General features: G+C 59.1%; 1 protein-coding gene across 6 annotated transcripts in view; it reads right to left on the bottom strand.

Moving 5' to 3' along the window:
• The window catches only part of PTPRU (protein tyrosine phosphatase receptor type U), a 56,575-nt gene extending 40,665 nt beyond the window's left edge, over positions 1–15,910 (bottom strand). For 4 of the 6 annotated variants that reach the window (XM_039564567.1, XM_039564568.1, XM_039564569.1 and 1 more), the window contains exons 1-3: positions 15,793–15,910; positions 6,112–6,180; positions 201–329 (exon numbers count right to left, since the gene is read on the bottom strand). In XM_039564567.1, coding sequence (XP_039420501.1) covers positions 201–329; positions 6,112–6,180; positions 15,793–15,865 — 271 coding nt within the window. In that variant the 5' untranslated portion in view covers positions 15,866–15,910. The remainder of the gene's footprint in view (positions 1–200; positions 330–6,111; positions 6,181–15,792) is intronic. The other 2 variants (XM_039564571.1, XM_039564572.1) reach the window with 1 other exon arrangement.
• Between the last annotated feature and the right edge of the window lie 5,916 nt (positions 15,911–21,826).

Raw genomic sequence — 21,826 nt, 5'->3', positions numbered from 1 at the left:
CTCATAAGCCCTTCCCCACATTTGAAAAAGCCAGAAACATGGGGTTTTTCCCCATTTCCCACACAACCAGGCAGAAGTCAAGCCTAAAACACTGGAGGAATGAAACAGGAGGAGCCACACGGTCCAGCCCTGGGGTACAGGACACAGAGGGGGGGTGGGGACGGAGATCCCCAGGGACACGGGGGGACCCCGGGACTCACCGTGGGGCAGGTCAGGCGTCAGGTGAGGCATCAGGTAACTGCGGATGAGCTCCCAGTCGAAGTCATCGTCCTCGCCCTGGCTGTACTCACACTGGTTCGGGTCACTGTCCTCCTCGAAGGTGCAGCCAGCTGTGGGGACAGACCCGTCAGCCCCTGAGCGGCTGCTCCCTCCTCAAAAGCCCCACCAGGACGGCGTGATGCCCCTGCAGTGCCCCACTGGGATGATGCCCCTGGAGCACTGGGGGACTCCGGGCACTCCCCAAGGGCACTGTGAGCAGGGGTCCTGGGTGCTGCCAGGCCCCCACAGCTCCTGTCCAGCCCCACCAGTGACACGAGCTGGCCGGTCTCAGCTCCTGGGGAGGCTCAGACACAGGAGCAGGGTGCAGTTCCCAGCTTTGCTCCCCGGGGTAACCAGAGGGGTTCCCCCAACAAACAGCACCGGGCTGTGGTGGCCACACAAAATTCCTGCTTTGACCCCAACCCTTTGCCTGGGGTTGGGCTCCTGGGGTCTGTCCATGGCCTGATGGGAGCGTGGCAGTTCTGAGCTGGGACCTCCAACCCCCCCGAACGCACCCCCAAGCCCCCCCAGCACTGCAGAGTCCCTTCAGCAGTTCTGTTTTATTACAGATTTATCTCCTGGGGGTCCAAGGGTGTTTACACAGCTCCTCCCTGGTGCACAGCGCGCTCGGCTGAGCATGGAGGAGTGGAGCAAATGCCAAAAGGCCCCTTGTTCCCATGGGAGGGGTCACAGAGAGAGCCCCCATGCGGCATCCAGCCCCCTCCCAACATCCCACATTCTAGTCACCCCCATCATCCCACATCCAGCCTCCATCCCACATTCCAGTCACCCCCATCTTCCAGCTCCCCCATCGTCCCACATCAGCCCTCCCATCGTCCCACATCCATCCAACCCTGGAGCTCGGGGCCGGCTTTGCCCGTGGGGCCACCGGGGCCGGTTGGTTCACACTGCCCCATTGTCCCATTAAACCCACGATTACAGGGACCAGGGCACAGCGCTAATTAACGGGCCCGGGCTGACGAGGGGCCCCGGGAAGCCCTGAGCAAGCGAAATTAACAAAGGCAAATATCCCCTAATGGGCCGGCAGGAAAACAGAGCTGGGCCAAGGGATTATTTCTGATGTTTTCTTCCTATTTTATCCCAAATTACATCAGTAACTCCCCCCGCCACCCGGGGATTTGGCAGTTAATGGCCTCGCTGCCGGCACGGGTTGTGCTTCCCTGTGCTCAGGGATGCTTGGATGCAACACTTAGTCAAACACGAGTCCAAACACTGGGAAAAAAGCCCATAAGATGCCCAGGAAATTTCAATTCCCAACTCTTTCATATATAAGAAGACATTTGTGGCTTTTTTGCCCCTTTGCACTCATTTTTTAAAGCACGAGGGCACATTCCAGCTCCGTCACCAACTGTTTTTTCCTCTCGGAGCTGTAAGAAACTTCTTTTTAAAAAACTGAAAGCAAATTCTCTCCTATTCATATGTCTGGAGGCACTGAGACATCACAGCTTTCTTAAAGCCCTTCCCGAAATGGAGCGTCTGCCCAGCCCACGTGCGGATGTGCCCCCGCACCGCAGCCCCTGGTCCTCAGCTCTCACCACGAGACGTGTCGGATTTTAGAGTCTGGAACTTGGCTGCACTTTCTAACAAGAGGAAAAGCACAAATCTGTCAAAATTTTCCAGGAAGGAAGGAAAATAAAATAAATTTCAAAATAAAACAGTGTCAGAGACTAAGTGCCAAGTGATTTAAAAGAAAAAAAAAGCCCAAGTGTTTCTTTCCAAGATCTGCTGAGCGGGATATTCTGGGAGGCAGAAATTTGTTCTTGGGGGATTTTTTTTTGGCCTGAGAAACCAGAGCAGAGACAAACAACGATTCAGGCTGGCAGAGCCCCATTTCCCAAGGAAAAGTGATTCCTTCACCCCCAATAAACTATTCCTAGACACTGAAAACATCAGGAGAGCTGTCCCCTCCTCCTCCTGGACTGCAGCCCCCCACCCAAACCCCGCTGCCACCCCCAGCGCAGCCACTGCCACCAACCAACCCCGTGCCTCAGTTCCCCCACGGCCCCATCGCCCCACGGCTCCGTCCTCGGCCACCCACGAGACAGTGCCCAGGCTCCAGAAGTTTAAAATGCAATTACAGAGCAGATATTGTGCTGGCAGAGGCACAGCTGGCCGAGCCGATCCATCTCCCCCTCGGACAGGTTTATTGCCGTGGCTTCTCCTGGCACGAGCCTTCCCTCCCAGCCCCGGCACAGAATGAAGGCAGCTCGACTGGCCACTCCATTTCCCTGACTAATTTGTCCGTGATTTGTACACACAGGGAAAAAGTCCAGAGGGTTTCGCAGAGCCCTGGTCTCCATGAGTTATGGGATGCTGCTGGCACCGTCTTTCCCCAGCCAAGGACAGGGCCGGGAGAAGCTCAACCTCCAGCAGGTTCTCCCTCCCCATCACAGCACCAAGGGCATAAAAAGTAACACCTGAGCAATTAAATGCCAACAGCCCAACACCAGAGGGGGTGCCTGGAGGTGCTCCAGCAACTGTGGAAAGTCAGAGAGGGGAAACCCAGAGCAACCTGCAAAAAATTAATGTTTCATCACAAGGTTGGCAAGGAGGGCAGGGAAGCTGCAACCCAAAATACCCGCCTGCAGCAGTGGGAGGGTCATTCCATCCCAAGGGCAGCGGGACAGGGACTGTGGGAGCTGGGTGAGACTGCTCCGGGTATGGATACACCCTCGAAATGAACCGAGAGCCCCTGGCTCCCTGTGCTGGCTCCAGGCCAGGGCGGTGACAGCAGCTCCGGGCGCGGAGGTGAAGGCAGCAAGCGCGGGAGGTGCGATCCCAATGCGAGAGTGGCTAAAAATACTGCAGGGAGCTGGGGGTCTGCCCCCGGGGGTGGGATGCGCCCGAGACACAGCCTGGACACCCCGAAGCTGCTAAATCACCCCAAACACACAGCCTGCCCCATACACCAGAGGCAGCCCGTGCCAAGGATGAGAGTGCCCCGTTAAACACCCCACACGAAACCCCCATAGCAGCACAGCGTTCCTGGGCAGAGGGGAGAGAGGGATGAGCACCAACACGGGGGCTTAACACCAGATGGCCCAGGATTTTTAAAAAAAGAAAGAACAAAGAGGTGGTTTGAGAGATTTGCCAGGGAGATGGGTACCAGTGCTGCTCAGCCTCCTCCAGGCACCTCTGCCACCTCCAGGGATCCACCGCGTGCACAGGCAGGAGGGAGCAGAGGGACAAGCGCCAACATAGAGGTTAAACACCAGATGAAGCCAAATTGTTTAAAAGAAAGCAAAAAAAGGTGGTTTGAGGGGTTTGTCAGGGAGCCTGGTAGCAGGCTCAGCATCCCCCCCGGGTACCACTGCAGCACCCAGGCACGCAGAGGGAGCAGGGCATGGGCACCAACACGAGGCTTAAGCACCAGACGGACTGAATTCTCTTAAAAAGAAAGAAAAGGAGGTGGCTTAATGGATTCACCGGGGAGAAGGGCACCACTGGCACTCAGCATCCCTTGGGAACCGCTGCCACCCAGCATCCCCCTCTACAGGAATGGAGAGGAAGAAATCTGGGGAGGAGAGGGACGAGGGATTCACAAAGAAGAGGGAGGAAAAGAAAGACCAAACAGCCAAGTACAAAGGACAGCATCTAATTAATTCTCCGTGGCCACCAAGGAACGTGGCTGCCTGCCCACAGCCCACCCCGCGCTCTTTCATCCGCAGAGTCTGCACTGCTCTCGCTTCAAAGTTAATTACACACTTAAACCTTTCCTGTTTAACCTCCTGCACCATGGGACATGATCCATGGCTCCTCTTGCCTTTTATCGAGCAGCCTTAAGACGGCTCCTGCGCCAAAGGGCAGCCCAGCACCACCCGGATGGGATTACAGCCCGGCACCACCCGGGATGGGATCGTGCTCTCCCCCACCCAAAGGGGGCAATGACACCACCCAGATGCTCTGGGGCATCATCTGATGGAGACATCACATCAATAACATCCCAAAGTGGGGACAGGCTTTATGAGAAATGGGCTCATAGCAAAACTTTAGCACGTGCTGCTCCCCCAGACTACAGAATATGGTGCAGCCACCCAGGACTCCTAGTCCTGATGGGAAAAAGCCCATTTTGCTCCTATCTTGGCTTAGCCAGGACTGGATCAGCCCCATGGTCATCCTTGGGGTGCAGCACCTTGGGGGCACAACCCACAGCAGCCCAAGGCACAGGCACCAGCCAGTGAAGATAACACTGGCCATCTTTCAGAGTCATGACAAATTTTTTATCCCTGGCCTTTTCCAGCAGCCCCTGCCCTCCATCCCAAGTAATTCTCAGCAGGAAATGGGGAGGATTCAGGTAGCCACAGGACACACCACACGCTGCTCTGGTGGCCAAGTGCAAACACCCTGCAGAGTGAAACCGGCATCTGACCACACCGAGATGTGGCAGGGGGTGAACAGAGCTCTTCTGCCATCAAATCCAGAGTTTTCACTGCCTCCCAGGAGAAGGGATGGAGCCGGAGGCTTCGCAGTTGCGCAGCCCCAAACTACCACACCCAAGGCCTCTCCTCTAAACGCACGTGAGGAAGATGCTCTGTGTCTGCACCAAAGGAGGAAGCTCTTTACGCAGGATAAATGGTCAATGAACTGCTGCAGATGGGGAAACCGAGGCACAGAGGGGATGTGGTGCAGCCCTAGAGCACCGGCAGCCCGGGATCACCCCAGGGATGGCAGCAAGCCCAGGGAGCTGGGTTTGCCGGGATCCAGAACCGCAGCTCCAGCAGGTCCCGGCAAGGTGCCATCCCTTCCCCAGCGCCCCCGGAGCAGCGCCAGCCTTCACCTCCCGGATCCCAGCTGCTATTTAAAGGTGCTTTCCTTGGCACACTCCCACGGGAACGTGCCCCGGGAAGGAAACGCTGGGAGCTGCTTCCCTCCGGGTGCCGGCAGACACCGGGGACAGGGAGCACATTCTGCAACTCATCTAAAATTAGATGCACTTCTCAGCCAGTGAGATCCTGTACACGGCACCCCGCAGGCTCCGGGCGAGGTCAAGGGATCCGGGGTCATCTCCATCTGCGGGGGGCTCAGACTCCCAGGGTGGGATGTTCCAGGGGCTGGGGCTGTTTGGCACCGAGCAATTCAGCTCAGAGAGAAAATCCAGACAGGGAGAGGGTCCTGTGTGCCAGTACCCCAACATCTCACACCGAAAGGGACCCCACCACGCCGGGTACCCCAATGGCTCCATGGCCAAGCCCAGCCAAGCCCAAGTACCCCAGGATTTCACTGGAGAAACCTCTTCCAGCCCAGGCAAAGGGGAGCTGAATCTTGGCACAGTCCGAGGGCCTGGGGTACAGGCACAGCACAGAAAGTGTTTCTGTGCATCACACCCCGGAGATGACAAACCCTCCCTGCTCCTCTGCTCCCCACTTCTGCCAAAGAGAAACGTTTAAGAGAAATATCACTGATGTCTCAGCCCTGATAAAAGCTGATTGGAAGAATAAGGAAAGCAGCACCATTAGAATTCTCACCAGTAGTTTGTTTTGGTTCTCCAAATCATTTTAAATATTGTATTTAATAGAAAAATAATTTGCTCAGCTGTAAGAAACATCAATTTGCAACTTGAAGGCTTGTATATTAGCCAGAGAAGCTAATGTGTAAACATTAGCAGCTCCAGGAACGCGTGGGGTTTGGCCAATGCAATTCCAGGGAGAGAGCAGCCAGATATTAAGACGGAGGATTTGCATAATAAGTCACTTATGCCTGATAACCTCAGTGTTTGGAACACGCAGGACTAGAGAACAATATCCATCTGCCAGCAACTACAGAAGACATAAATCTCCTTTTTTCCTCTTTTTTTCTTTTTTTTGACTGGTTAAGACTCTTTATGGCTTTTACCTGCAGGTCCCCATGGAGTTGTCAAACCTCCTGCAGCGGGTACCAAGCCCCAGAAGCCTCCGAGGAACCCTAGGGATGGGGGAGAATTGGGAAATCTGGATTCATTACAGGCATTTTGAAGCAAACACAAGTGGGAAAATACAACTCTGAAGAGTTTGCAGTGCCACAGGGAAGGCTTGGGCAAGGACCAAGTGTGCCATACATCACTGTGTGGGGAAAATGCATTTAAAATCAAAAGGGAATAATTAATCTTGCCAGAATCCTTCCTTGAGGCAAGTCCAGCTGCCAATTGCAGCTCCACATGCTCTTCTCTCGCACCCCAAAGCAGCTCCAGGGGGATTAGAGGTTTTAGCTCCCTGCCCAGAGGGGATGCGGGGATTTAACATCCCATCCAAGGGCTGCTCATGCCCAGCACCCGGATCCAGCCCATGCTGCTCCCAGGAAAGGACCAGCATCCCTCCGTTACTGAAACCCCGCTCAGGAGAGGTCCTGCAGCACAAAAACACCTCGGGCTGCACAGCCAGGAGGCCACTAACCCGCAGCACAAGTGCTTTAATAATGAACCATCACTTAATTAACACCGTCAGTGCTGCCTCTTGGACTCCATGGGAAGAAAAACAAGGCAGGAAACCTTTGGAAACCTCTGTCCTGCCGCTATCGATCGCTCCCTGTGCAATTACAGCTCACGGGCTGTGGAGCTGTGCGACACCTTGGGGGCAAAAAATGGGAACAAATTAAAATAAACTGGAAAAGGCAGGGGGAAGGAAAGCTCATTTCTGCCCCTGGCTCCTTTACTACCATCAGGTCCCCCAGGTCCCTGCTGAGGACCATCCATCCCACATGTCCAGGGACCCTGAGAGACCAGGACCATGAGCCCCGAGGAGGACATGCTGCTTTCAGGGAATGCCTGAGGACATGGAGATGTTCCCTTGGCACGAATTCCAGCAGGAAAAGCAGCTGCCCCAGGACACAGCAGCACCACCAAAGCCCTGGGGGACACCAGCACCAGCTGCAGAAATCATGGGAAAGACCAAGTTTTCCAAACCACCCCCATTCTGCAGGGGATAAAACGGGGGAACCCTCAGCCTCCCCTCCCACAGCAGTCCCACATCTCCCCAGTGATGGATGCAGGAGTGCCGGGAGGCTCATCCCCCTGGGATGGAGCATGTGCCAGAGCTGGGAGGGCCTCGGGGGGCAGCTCCGAGGGTCGCTTATGGCCCTTCATGGCAGAGAATGGAGCCAAAGAGCCCTCGGCCACCCTCCAGCAACGGGGCCACAGCATCCCCACTGTGCCCAGCATCCCCACTGTACCCAGTATCCCAGCCAGCCCCGGGCGGGATGAAGGTGGGAAGGAGTAAGGCTCGGTGCCATGCAAAATCCAGGTCGCCGTCCTCCTCCTCCTGTGCCACCAGAAGAGCCAGGAGCAGCAGCGTGGGCTGACTGACGCGGGCTGGAAGGTGACAACGTATGACGTGGGCACATCCATCACCGGGCTCAGCCAAACCTCTGCTGTGGGATAGGGGGACTGGATCCGTGGCGGGGTTGAAGGCAGGAGGCCTCAGGGGAGGGCAAAAAGCAGCCCTGTGCCCAGTGGGTCTGTCACAGCTCTGGGGAACATCCTGGGCCATGCCAGGCCCCCTTCAGCCAGGCGAAGGTAGGGAAAGGGCAAGTCAAGCCCCAAAAATCAAGCTCCAGGTTTGTTTTTACCAGTCCATTAATTTGGCTCAGCCACCCCAGTCAGCCCTGGCCTGGGCATCCATCCATCCACCCATCCCGACCTGCAGCATCCTCAACCCATTCCAGCAAAAACTCTGGGATTACACTAATTATGCAGGAGTAACTGAGGAGTCCCTGCAGTGCCAGAAGTGCACACAACACCCTGCAACCCCGTGGGAGAACCTTGAAACCCCAATGTCCAGCGCATTCCACCTCCTCCCTGCATACATCCCACCCCAGACAGATCCCAGCTCCCACCCCTGGCAGCTGCAGCCACCATTCCACGGGAGGGAAGGCAGGAGAGAGCCCCTTGCACGGAGAGATGTTATTCAGAGCCAGCAGCTCCCCAGACAGGAGCCTGGGTGAGAGACTAAATAAAAAGTTCAGCTGATATAAAGAGAAATAGCCCAACGCGGAGATGCGCTGCTTTAGTTTAATATTGTTATAATCCAAGGAAAGCAGGCTGGCTGCTGAAAATCAATGGGATATTATCACTCAGCAGACAGATGAAAATACAGTAAAAATAAGTAGAAATAATAACAGAAATAGGAGAGTCCTTGGGAAGAGCCCCAGAAGGGCAGTGGCTGAACCTGCACCACGGGGAGACGTCAGAGCCTGCTGTGGCATTGGGGGGCTTCCAAAGTCACTCCCGAGCTGCTCCTTCCCCAAAAACACACCTCCACAGGGTGCAGGGGGGGTGCCCCATTGCCACCAAAGCCACAGAACCGATGTCCCAGTGAGGACTCTGAGGTGCCGGGGAGTGACCAGGATCACCCACCTGTGCTAATTCAATTAACCACGTTGAAATACCTGGTAATTAAGGAAAGAGCATTTATGCAGCTAATTACCCAGGGTGTCAGCGTGCCTCTGCTGACAGGCAGGATGTGCTGGCAGGGGATGAGGGGCTGGCCCTCGAGGGTGGGGGGGCTGTGACAGGTCCTCGTCCCCACGGGTGGGCTGCCAGCGGCAGGGAAGGCCTTTGGAGGAGACTCCATCCTTGGGTGGATCAGCCTGGACTTCCTGACCAGCCCTGAGAACTGCTGCTGCTGAACCCTCCACCATCCCAGCTTTTGGAGGAACCCAGGGCTCAGGGTCACACAGCACGGACAGAGAGGGGGCTGCACCCCAAGGAGCCCTACAGAGCACCCCCAAAAACCACAGCAGCTCCATGGATGCCTCCCAGTCCATCCAAGCGAGGAAACGCAGTTTGCTGTAGTCCATCCCTCCCCCTGCTCTCGCCTCCATAAGCGAGTGGCCGCAGTGCTCCATCCCCTCCGCAGAAAAGCCATTCCCACACCTCCCATCAGCAGGCAGCAGGAAGACCCCTCGGGCAGCACCCCAAAGCCAAGCCCCCCGCTCTGGGGAGCAGCTGGGACACAGCAAGTGATTATTACTCTCCTCTTCCAGACTGGCCACCACTTGCCTCTGGTGATATCCTGCTCTGGGGGACACCCTGCCCCAGCTGGTGTGTCCAGCAGCTGAGGGTCTGGCTGCTGGACCAGAGCCACATGCACTCCTCGGCTCAGCCAACTGGACTAATGAGGCTGAAGGCCTCCAGCACGAAGCAGCTCAAACACCCAGGGGTCACCAGGGCTTGTCTCCTGAGCAGGGCCGTGGGGACAGTGGCCTCGTTAAGACTCATCAGGTCACCGATGTCCTCATCCCTCATCCACAGAGCATCTCCTGCCTCCCCATCCCAGCCACGATCCTGATTAACTTAACGATGTCAGGAAAGGTTGGAGCCGCATGGGGGGTCCAGGCAGCCAAAGCAGTTGTTGGTTAATTTAGGGCTCCCCAGCACCAGCACACCCGGGGAATGGGGAAGGATGGACCCTCTGGCAGCCCAGGAAGGCTGCAGGGATCTGGGGGGGCTGTGCCAGCACAGGCACCCTGTCACGGGTGATCTGCCAGTATTTTTCAAGCCCAATTAAAAGAAAGGCATCAAAAAATTGTGTATGACAAAAATACTCAGGAAGTTGCTCCAGCTGCATCCCACCCCCAGCTGCAGAGCAACGCTCTGCTCCCACCATCCCTGTCGGGGATGGGGCTTCCCCAGCTTCCAGTCAGGGCCCACCCTGGGTGGGCAGCGGGGTCCCCAGGCAACGGGGGCATGGCAGGCACGTCCCTGCCCCCCTTTCAGCAACGGGGCTGCCCAGAGCCCCCCACCCCCCAGCCAGGGCCACCATCCCCACTGCAGGACACTGAGGTCAGCCGGATTCCAAAGGGGTGCCAAGCACCCTCCTGTACCCAGCTCCTGTTCCTCAACATCTGGAGCACTTTGGGAGGTAGGAAGGTCAGGAAATAAACTTATGGCCAAAGCCAGTCAGGAGGCTCCTTCCAGCTGTGAATCTGTCAGGAACAGTGGGGGTCACACACCAAGACCCCACTGAGGCCCAAACTGCAGCAGCATTGCATTCCCGGCATTCCCAGTGCAGCCCAGCCTCCTCTCCGGAGCAAGCAGCATCCCAGTGGCCAGGCACCCACAGGAACAGCCCCTGCACCCCTCTGTACCCCACGGCACAGGGGCAGTTCTGCTGCCCTGCTCCTGCAGCAAGCAGAGCACCAGCACCCAGATTTGGGGTCTGGCAGAGGCAACCCAGGGACAGAAACAGGGACAGCCCCAGCCTGGCTTGCCACAATCCATGCTTGGATTCGCTCTCCATGTGGGAGAAATTGGGGTGCAAAGCCTGGGCCCTTTAAACGTGTAGCAAACCCCCCAGCAGTGCCCAGGCAGGAGCTGCAGACCTGGGCTGTGACAGCCAGGCAGGACCTGGAGCAGCACAGGAGCAGCTGGGAATGTGCTGCAGCCAACAGCCAGCCAGCAGAACACCCCTGATTTAATAAAAATACATAAAATAACAGCCCCGAAAGGCAGCTGATGTGTGAGCCCCCAGTGCTGGCAGCAGGGAGGGGGACAGGGCTGCTCCACAGGTAAGGGCTTTCCTGCTCTGCCTTCCAGCAGCTGGAAGAGCTGGACTTTGGCTTTTGACCCAGGCAAAGGGTGCAGAACCTGCCGCTCCCAGGGCCAGGAAAGCAAACAGCTCAGGAACACCCAGGAAAGTCCCTCTGGCACCTGCCAGCTCCACAGCCCCTCCCCTCCCCAGAGATGCCCTTCACCCGGCGAGGAGGAGCAGATCCCGCGTCCCCAGGACCTCACCAGCCAGGCCGGCACCCCCCTCCCCACCCCATCACCCACCCACATCCATCCCAGCACGGGGAAAGCAGCAGCGGCTCCTGCCAGGCCACCTGCAGAGGAAAGGAAAAGCTCCATCTCCAGGACTTATTTATTTGGAGGCTGCCAACGAGGAGACAACGAGCTCCAAGGGATTAACTGCTGGGCATCCTTCTTGTCCAGAGGAGAAAGCCTCAGTTTTAAGGAGGGGTCTCCAGGCTGGAATGGGAGAGCAGGATCCAAGGAAAGCTGCAAAGCAAATCCTGAGCTGCCATGGGGGAGAAGAGGTTTGGGAATCTTGACATTTAATCACGCAGTAACTAAAGGTTCCAGACACATCTAATAAGACAATTATAGTGCATGTTAATAATAGATTATTAAAAAGCTTATTTGTGGAGGTTTAAGCAGGCAGATGGCAGGCCCGTGTCGATAAGGCTCTCCAGAGCCTGTGCTGCCTCCCAGCTCCCAGGGATGCAGCCGGGAGTTGCCTTCCCCTGCCTCCAGCCCCTCGTGCTTAACCCTCGCATGACTGCCCAAAGCAAAGCAGCGAATCCCTGGAGAGGGGCTGCAGCCAGGAGAGGATTGTTAGGGAGCATTTTGGGGTGCTCAGAGCTCCCAGCCCCTCTGCAGAGCAAGGACAGGGTGATGAAGTGATGGAAAAGCTCCATTCCAGCTGCAGTCACGGGAAAAACCAACATCAACGGGCACAAGGAGGTTGTCACAGCCAGGACAGGGGTTAACACCACCAACAAGCACCTGCCTCAGTCTTCCAGGGGGTGTCCCTCCTCCCCCAGGGCCCTGATCCCGATAGGCTTTATTCTGGGAAAGCTTCCAGGGAAGCTGGAATAGGGCTGGCTTGTCTTAGTTTGGATAGCAAAGGGAAAAATGTGCACCGCGGGCCAGGAGGTGACTCACCAGCATCCCTGTTCTGGGGCCGGGGCAGGTCCAGGCACCCAGAGGGAAAACATGAAACAGGAGTTTTGGAACGAGAAGAAAAGGGTAAAAATGAAACAAATGCGACTGCAAGTCTTGATGGTTGAGAAAAAACCAGGCACTGCCAGGCTCCACCACGGAGCTGCAGATACAGAGCCAGGGGGACAGGTCCATCCAGGAGCATCAGCATCACTCAGAGCCTCCCGAAATTCTGCTTCTCCCTCATGGATGGTGAAAATCCACCACGCTCCAGTGTCCCTCTGCACACACTAGAGAGCCAAGGGCCTGGGAGCCAGAAACCTCTGCCCTGGGCACACTTGGGCACGTCAACAGGATTTTCCAGAGCATCCCGATGCAGGAGCCTCAAGGGTGTTTGCACTGTCTGGGCGCTCTGGGAAAGGGCACGGCACTCCCAGGGCATTAAAAACACACGGAAGAGCAAACAAGAGAAAGAGCTTCTTCCCTGGCACGGCAAAACAGGCAAGAGGGAAGAAAAAAAAAAAAAAAACCGAAGGCTGAAACAAGCTGACAAGGAAAATGTAACGTTCTCGCACATTTTATGTGCTTGGTGAAGGCGGGTTGGGGAGAAAAAAAATGCCTTGGCATGGGAGAGCCCATGGAGAGCCAGGCGGAGGGAAATAAACACCGGGAAAAGCGCTGGAAGAGCAGCATCAGGCACCTGAGCACCCGGAGGGCACAAACACTGACCCTGTCCCCCAGCAGCAGCCGGGGACACCCCCGCTCCTGGCTCCCCCTCCCCCGAGCATCCCCTGCTCGTCCCTTCCCCAGCACCTCCCGAGCCCCCGGGACCGTTAACGGGCGGGGTCTGCCCCGCTCCCGACCCCAATCCCAGCCCCGGGAACGGCGTCTGCTCGGCTGTTCCCAGTCACTCGACCGAGACAGCACCGCCGCGTCGGGGTCAGGGTCACCCGTGCCACCTCCTGCCAGCGCTGTCCCGGGGGACAGGGACGCTTGGGGAGCCCCGTCCCCCCTGCCTGGCCTCAGCTGGTCACCACAGCCAGCAGCCACGTCCCCCAGCCCCCCCCCAAGCTCTCCGAGTGCCACCGGAGATGCCACCAGCCCCAGTCCGGTGCTCCCTGGCAATCCCAACCTCCCAAACGGAAGCTGCAAACCCAAATGTTTTATTTGCTTAATTGCTCACGAAGTCGGAGCCGATCGCAAACAGCTTCCGCATAATTCCGGCAGGAGTGCCACCAGCACCGCAGCTCTGCGTCCCTACCGAGTGTCCCCACGGCTGGAAAACAGCCCGGGAGCACGGGGGACACGGGCTGGGACCCCTGAGAGCAGCTCACTGTTGAATTTTTGGGGTGCAACACAGAGAAGCAGAAATGCACCGTATCATGGAATCATCTGGGCTGGGAAACATCTCCGAGTCCAGCCATTCCCCCAGCACTGCCAAGGCCACCACGTCCCCGAGTGCCACATCCACCTCTCCCAGCAGGGACGGCAAAAAGCGGAGGGAAATAGCGGAGCCTGCACAACCTCCTGCCCAGGGCCCAGCGAGCCAGCCCGCTCGTGGCCACGGGCCCCCAGCAGGGAGAGGCTCTGGGTCCTGCTGCAAAGAGCCCAGGGAGGAGAGATGGGGCTGGCAAAGCCCGCTGGTGCCAAGCACAGGTCCCTGTCCCGACCTGCTGGCACCACACGAGCCCCCGGGGTCACTCAGTGCCTCCCAACGCCACCCAGGTCCCCGCCAGGACAAGCAGAACGGGCCGGCGATGGCAGCTCAGTCACTGCGGAATCTTCATGAACTACAAAAAGTTTGAAGGCTGCAGGAAGGAGCAAAGAGCACCCCAAGGCCGCGGGGGGCTGTGACCAGGGCACCCCACTTCCTCCCTGGGCCTCAGTTTCCCCACCTGTGGAAGGGACCACACCGCGCCCCTTCTTTCCAAAGGCACAGCTAAAAAACCCCCATCTTCTGAAAACGCCCACCGAGACAAGCAGCCGGTGCTCTCCAGCGACCCAGAGCACGTGCAAACGGCTTAAATTTTATTTTACCAGCCCTGCCCACTGTGCAGCCCCAGGGATGAGCCGGGCAACCTCCCCACAGCCGGCCAAGCCACATCAGCAGGCGCAAACAGCAGATCCAGGTGAAAAGCAGCCTGCAGTGGAGCGGGGGCTGGGAGCAGACCCCTCACCTCCAGCTGGATCCAGTCCCTTCGGCTCCACTGCGGAGCTGCGCCTGCTCTGCATCTACCAGGGAAACGGAGCAAACACTCCTGATTTACACCAGAGCGGGCTCGCTCCTGCCCTTCGCCAGCGCCGTCCTGCCGGGAAGGGAACCCACCGAGGGAAAAGGGTTTGCTTAGGAGGGAGACCCTCCCCACAAAGCCCCCCCAACCCCCGGTGTGTCCCCGCCACTGCCCCTCCAGCCCCTCACGGGCTGCGGCAGCTCAGCCCTGAGATCCATCAGAGCACCACACACCAGGGCTGGGGAGCAGCAAACCCCAAACCCCCCCGACACCGGGGGGAGAGGGGCGGGAGGGGGGGAAGAAGCCCTTTACTCCAGCGGAGCACTAAGCCCCCCACCAGCTCCGTGCCTCAGTTTCCCCATCGCCCCCCTGCTCAGCCCCGAAGCTCAGAGCAGCAACCCCCCCCCACACTGCCCCCCCAAATACAAACCCATTCCCTCCCCATTTCCCCCACCCTGCACGAGCCGGGGGAGCCTCAGCGGCTCCGTATCCCCCCACCCACCGTCTGTCCATCCCCCCCCCATCCATCCCCCACCGCACGGGTCAGCCGCCGCTTGTTTTCTGCTGATGGGTGTCACTATTTATAATCTTTGGAGAAATGCCACTACCCAAAAAAACAAAATCAATGCACCACCATAGGGACTGCGTGCAGGTGAGCAGCTTGAATCTAAAGGTAAAAAATTAAAGAACTAGGCAAAAATACACTTTAATGTGAGCAGCATCACCCAGGAGCTGGGGGCGACAGCACCAGGGACCCCTTGGAGTGAGGCACCATCTCCCCGTTCCCCTGTGGCTCCGTTTCCCCCAAAAAGCGCTCGCAGCCCCCGGTAGCAGCTCGGGAGCCCCAAATTCCCCCTCCCCGCAGCATCCAACCCCGTTCCAGCTTCCCGAAGGGATCGGGAGCGAGTGGTCCCCCCACACCCCGCACCAGCCCTTCCCCAGCCCCTGCCCGGGGGGTCCCGGGGGGCGCAGGGCTCAGCGCCGGGGTGCTCGGGGGGGGGGGGGAGGAGAGAAAAATTAAAAATATGTAAATTAACCAAATCCATCAATCGATCGTGTTTCGGTACAACTCCCCCTGTACCCCCGCGGCACAACGAGAGCCGGGAGGCTGCGACCGGAGCCGCCACCTGTTTCTATCGGAGGGTCCCCAGCTTCCCCTCGGGGCCCCCCAGTGAAGCCACCGGGACCCCGCCGCCCCCCGGGCACCGGCCTGGGGGCTCCTCTCGCCCGCGCTCCCCCCGCCGCCACCGGGGGAAGTTTTCCCTGCCGGGGTGCGGCGGCAGGGGGGAGTCGGACGGCGGCCCCGGTACCGGGAGCGAGCGGGAGCCGTTGCGCTCGGCGGAGCATCCTCGGGGTGGGGGCGCCGCCGAGAGCCCCCGGCCGCCGCACCCCTGGCAGGGAGAACTTCCCCGGTGGCGGCGGCGGGGGGGGCGCGGGCGAGAGGAGCCCCCAGGCCGGTGCCCGGGGGCGGCGGGGTCCCGGTGGCTTCACGGAGGGCGGGGTCCCGAGGCAGTTCGGGGACTCTCCGGTGGGAACAGGTGGCGGCGGGACGGGCGGGACCCTCCGCGTCCCCGGGGCGGTGGAACCCCGGAGCCGCACCGAGCAAGCGGGACCCCCTCTCCCGGCGCACACGCCGCGCTCCGTTCCTACCGGCGGGCGTCTCGGTGTCCAGCGCGTAGACCCGCAGGGCGAGGGCGAGCAGCAGCGCCCGGGCGCTCCGCATGGTGCGGCCGGTGCCGGGGACCGGGCGGGGGCGGGGGCGGCGGGGCCGGGGCCGTGGCCGTGGCCGCCGCCGCCGCTGCGCGCCCGCGGTTCCGGCGCGGCGGGGGCGCAGCGGGGCCCCCGCGCCCGCCCGCGCCTCAAATACCGGCGGCGGCGGCTCGCGCCCGCCGTGACGTCACCGCCGCCCGCGGGGGGCGCAGGGGGGGCCGCCGGTACCGGGAACGGCAGCGGCGGGCGGGGCGGCGGCGCCCCCTGGCGGACACGAGCGGTGGTGCGGCGGGGGAAGTTGGGGGGGAGCGAGGGGACGGTCCCGGGCGTTACGGGGGGGGTTGGGGGAGTTTGGGGGGGGCTCTCCCGGTACCGGGGGAGGAGAGAGAAGGGGAGGAGTCCCGGGAGGTGGGGACGGCGGGCGGCGCTCGGTTAAGGGAGGAGTTTCTCCCCGTACTGGCGGGTGCGGGCAGAGGGGCGGTCCGTGGGTACGGGGGGGGCGGGGGGGGGGGTGTCTCTGTACTGGGGGGTGCGAGGAGGGGGATATCCGGTACCGGGAAAGAGGGGAGGAAGTCCCGGCGGAGGCGGGGAATGGGGTCCCGGGAGTTACGGGACTGAGGGCGGTGCACGGTTAAGGGGGGGAAGGTCTCCGGTACCGCGGGGCCTGGGCTGCCCGGCAGCGCCTCTTGCCTGCGGTGTGGCGCAGGGGAGACCCCGCAAGGGTGCGGGAGAAAGCCCGGGGGGTCCCCGGTTGCGGGGAGGGTCCGCGTTGCTGGGGCGTCTCCTGTTGCAGCAGAGGGCGACCCAGCTACAGGGGGAAGAGGGGTTCCCTGCGGGCTGCCAGGCTTTGGGGGTCCCTGGTTTTCGGGGTGTGCAGGAGTGTAGGGACAGTCCCCAGCTTGGAGGGGCCCTGCCTGTAGAAGGGTGCCCAGGATCCCCCAAATGCAGGGGGTACCCTCGGGGGTCCCGGCTGGAGGGTCCCCACCAAGCTGGAGTGGATCCTGCAGGGTCCAGCTGCAGGACGGGTGCTGGGAGGAGGCTGGAACAGGGGGAGGTGATGGTGACACCCACTCTGGGGTGGGTGCCCCCAGCCTCTCGAGTGCCCCCCATCACCCCTGGGGCTGTGCCCGAGACTGTGGGACAGCGACAAGACCCCACGGGCTGGACATTGGGGACAGAGCCTCCTGCCCATCCCGGGGTGTCTTTGGACCCTGAAACCCCCTTGGTCCCCCACGACAGGCTGGATGTCCTTGAGGGACAGGGACAGGACGCTTTGCCCCGCAAGATGGTGACCGGGAAAGCTGGACAAGGCTGTATGGGAGTGGCAGCGGCACCTGAGAGCCCGGTGACACCCAGCAAAGCCACCGTCCCCCGGGGTGGGCAGGGGGTGACGGAGGTGCAGGATCTAACTCAGAGCGAGCAAAAAGGAGAAAAACCCGAAAGGATGTAAAAGGAGGAAATTCTCCGTCCCTTTCCCAGCCGGGTGCGCCGGATCAGGCACAGAGCGCTGGCAGCCCCCGGTGTCCCCGCCGGCAGTGCCAGCGGGGATGAAAGGCGCCTTGTTCGTTGACATCCTCTGCAGCCCTATTTCTGGAGGAAAATGTTTTCCCAAAGGTTTGGGGTGAGGAGGAGGGGAACTTTGCATCAGCTTTCCGGCGTGATCCGTGCTTGGGTCACCCAGCCCCAGCTGCGACTCCAGGGTGGGAAACTGCTTGGGCACAGGAATACTTCGAAAGCAGAGGGAACAACGCTGGAAATATTGGGACTTCGTACCCCAAATCACACAGGGAGAATCCCTGGCATTGGCATCACCGTGCGATGCCTTGTCCTGAAAGACAGCACCCAGCACCAGCACCCAGCAGGGTGACAGAGGGACAGGAGGACGGTACCTGGGTGTCGCTGAGCCCAGTGAGCCCACCGGGAAGCTCCCAGCCCTGGAAGTAGGACAGCATTGCCCACCAGCTTCATCCAAGCTCAGCTCATCCCTAGGGATGCTGCTGTACTGCTTCTGTGTTGGGCTGGCTTCATTATCTGGGGACACTGCACAGTCTTGGGGACACCGGACTGACCCGGGGACACCGGGCTGACCCGGGGACACCGGGCTGACTCGGGGACACTGCACAGCCTTGGGGACACTGCACTGACCCGGGGACACTGCACAGCCTTGGGGACACCGGACTGACCCGGGGACACTGCAGAGCCCCCTCCCGGCCCCCTCCTCCCTGGGACAGAGGTTCAGCCCATCTGGGGTCACCTCAGAGCTGCCAGCCCCAAACACTCCTCCTGGCAGTGTCCCCAGTGTCACCTCTCCTTGTGCCATGGGGGTACAAAACGTTTCCCGTTCATTCGCAGTTGCCCCCAGTTGCTCCCAGCAGTCCCCTGCAGGTTAGCACCATGGTGGCACCGCTGGCAGGGATCCATCAGTCCCCGGGGATCGGGGGGAAACCAGCCCAGCCCCGTGTGTCCCCCAGCCAGGACAGCACATTTGGGGTGAGGGCGGAGGGTGATGGACGCTCCTCTCCAAACCACGTTGCCCCGCGCTGAGCATGGAGTGATCCTGACAAATCCTCTCCCAGCGACGCTAAAAGCCTGTTAAAATAATGCCCGATAAGGGAATTAAGCTGCTTAGATGTGTGGCATGAAGGCAGGAGAGAGCTGGCACGGTGCTAGCTCTGCAGGGTCCCCCTGGAGTTTTTTGGAGAAAAATCCCCAAAATCCTTCTGGGAAGAGGCACTGGGTGACACAGCAGCCGAGGGATGAGCTGGGGACAGTTTCTGCCCAGACTGGGGAGGAATTTGGGGGGATCTTGTCTCAGCAGCTGAACTGAAACATCTCGGTTCAGGGGGGAAATGAAGCCAAGGGCAAGCGGCATCAGGATATTCCTAGGATTCTGGGGGAATCAACCAGGAAACATGGAGTTTTTAAGCTGCACAAGCCTGTTGGAGCACTGCGCTGTGCTTTCCACTACCTTTTAAACCCCAAAATTGTATTTCCAAACCAATCGCTTCACAAAACAATAAAAAGGGGCTTTGTTGCAGCCCGCGTGTCACAACAGAACTGTTCCCCATTCCCTGTGGGTCACCGTCCTGCTCTGACGCTCCACAGCCCAATCCCAGCGGTGCCACCTCCTCGGATGAGCCCCGGGATTCATTTGGTGACACTCCCGTGCTTCTCCACGGAGATCATTGATGCACCCAGGACCTGCCACGCACTGGGGGCACGGCCCGAACTGTGCGTGAGCGGAGCGGGACGGACACGCGGGTGCCACAAAGGCTCCTTGTCCCCGCAAGGGCGGGCACGGGCTCCGGGCAGGGCGGTGCAGGCGGGCGACAGCCCCGGGGGGCTCCTCCCCGGGGGAAGGGGCTTGGGGGAGCCTCCCGGGATGATGGAGCTGCAGGATGCACGGAGGGGTCGGTGCACGCACGGAGGGTGTGCATTCATATTGCCACCAGATGTGGGGACGAGCAGGAATTGTCCCCAGGGCTCTGCATGAGGACAGTTATGGACAATTTCCCCTCCAGCACATCCAGCTCAAATCCCACCTGTCCAACAGGGCTGAAAGGGAGGAAGGTTTGGCCAAGAACCCATCACCACTTCCCCGAGCTAGGGGGGACCTGCCTGGCACTGACAGGGCCAGGGGTGCAGACAGGGACACGGGCATGGGTTTGGAGGTGGCACAGCACAGCCCCATCATGCATGGCCTGGGACCAATCCTGCACCGAGGGAAGACAGGAGGGACAAAGGGAAGCAGTGAGGAAGGAAGGACAGATGGGCAAACAGCACTGCTCCATGCAGCTGCGGGGATGGAGCTGGTGACAACCCATCAGGACCAAGCTCCATGCCATTCCCGGGGTGCAAATCCTTTCCCCTGTCCCTTCCCAAGCATCTCCTCCACCCCTGAGCACCGGCAGGATGAGCCCGCAGTCCCCTGCCCTCAGCTGATGACACCCCGTGTCATCGGCCCCAAGTGTCTTGCAGGAGCAATCGAGCTAAAATGAAGTAATCACTCTTCAAGTACAGTCATTTGCAGGAAAAATATAGGCCTTGCTGTGATTGCAAATGGTCTCCACTGGAACCATCCCTCCCACTCGAGGGAGAAATGTTTTCAGCTCCGGGGTACTCGGTGACAGCAGCCTCAAGTGCAGCCAGTGTGGCTACATCACATCTTGTGTCTTCTCCCAGGCTGGGGGTAAAGAGCTGGGATTTGGGGCTTTGAATCTCTTAGGAGCCAGCCGTACTTTCCGGAGGATTCTTTTGCTCTCAGATATCTCTGTAAAATGGCAGGTTCAGGGAGAGGGGCTGCCCTGAGCCCTTATCCCAGAGCCCAGGGATGGAGCAGCAGCACCCACCCGTTCCCCCCTAAACCACTGGACGAGCATCTCCACACTGACCAAGGGCTTCCCACACCAAAATCCTTTAACTTTTAACTTATTTCAGAATACCACCTTTTGCTGCCAGCACAGTAATTCCCCATTTTTCCCGGTTAAACCCACAGGACACAGAGCCCTCTGTCCCTCCCCAGCATCACTCCCAGCGGTGCCTCCCCTGCAGCAAATGGCTTTTGCAGAGCTGCTGGGACACAACCCCCACACTGAATTTTGAGCGATTTCACCCCCCAAAAATTTTTGCCTTCTGGGTTTTTTTCCTCTTTTTTCCTTTACTCCAGTCTCTCTCCCTCTTCCTCCCATATCCCCCTTTTTCTTTTTCTATACCTCCACATATTACACCCCCATCCAGCTCTTTCTAACAACTCTCTGCTATTTTCCCAAATCACCTGCCTTTTGCTAATGCCAAAAATCCTTTTTCTTTCTTAACAGACAAAATAGATTATCTCATCCTGCTGTTCTCCTCCCCGTCTGTCCAGCCCCAAGCGGTCAGACGCTTGCCGCGGTGCCATGGCCAGATGTAATAGGGCTATTAGATGAGTTATCACAGCCTGAAAGGATGAAATAACTTCTGTGCCTTCATCCAAATAAAACTCCCCATTCCTGTTCAATGCAACGAATGAACAAGAGTTCCCAGGGGAAATAGCCAGGAAAATGTTAGAAGATGTTAGAAGGTGTTAGAAGATGTTATTTGAGACCTGACCCTTTGCCAAGCCACCTCTTGGTTTGGGCTCAAAGGGCTCTGGGGTTTCTCCATGGGGAATTGGGAAGCCCAAGGATCAGTGCCAACACCCAGAGCTAAATCCTCACCCGGGTGCTGCCCCATCAGCATTTTTTGAGTGCTCGGTGGCACAACCTCAGGAATGTCCCACATGTGGCTGAATCCCTGGACCAGTTGCATCCAGCAAACTGCTGTTTTCTCACCCCAGGCACTAATTCCAAGGAGAAACTTTGCTTTTCATCTCAGAAGGAGCTGTCCCTGCGTTTCCCATGAGCTCCATGCAATGTCCTCAGATCTGCAGGTGGAACATCCAGCCTGGCCCAGGGCAGCATCCCAGCCCCTGTGGGAGATGCTCTGGAGCCAGCCAGAGCCCCTGGGCTGGCCCTGCAGGGCACCACTGCCCCGGCCAGCCCTGACTGACCTCCCAGTGCCACCAATTCCCCCAGTGGGGCTTTACAGGGATTTCCTTAGAGGGATGCAAACCCCCAGGTCCTCCCTCCTGGGCTGGCGAGGAACAGCCCAAGGCAGCAGCTCCACCTCAAAATTTTAAATCCCAACACTTATTGGGACTCTGCTTGTTCCCCCTCTGCTACCCCACTAAACCCCCCCATTTCCATCCTCCCTGGAGTGTGACAGACGTGGGGACACTGGCACCACCAGCATCACCTCTGGGCATCCTGGGGCTACACCCACAGGCTCTGGAGCCACAGCTGCTTCCCGGCCAACCGTGCAGGAATAGCCCAAATGTTTCCTCCATGTCACCTTGTTTTGGGCTTATTTATCTCCCTTCTGGTCATTTTTGTCTCTTTTCTTTTATTCCTGGAAAGACCTCTGTGAGTGTGGGGTTGAAATGCAGGAATAGCTCTGC

Source organism: Corvus cornix, chromosome 23 (genome assembly GCF_000738735.6).
Source record: "Corvus cornix cornix isolate S_Up_H32 chromosome 23, ASM73873v5, whole genome shotgun sequence".
In the NCBI taxonomy this organism is placed as follows: Eukaryota; Metazoa; Chordata; class Aves; order Passeriformes; family Corvidae; genus Corvus; species Corvus cornix.
The sequence above is the reverse complement of the archived record's forward strand: the minus strand, read 5'-3'. Positions and strand labels throughout refer to the sequence as shown.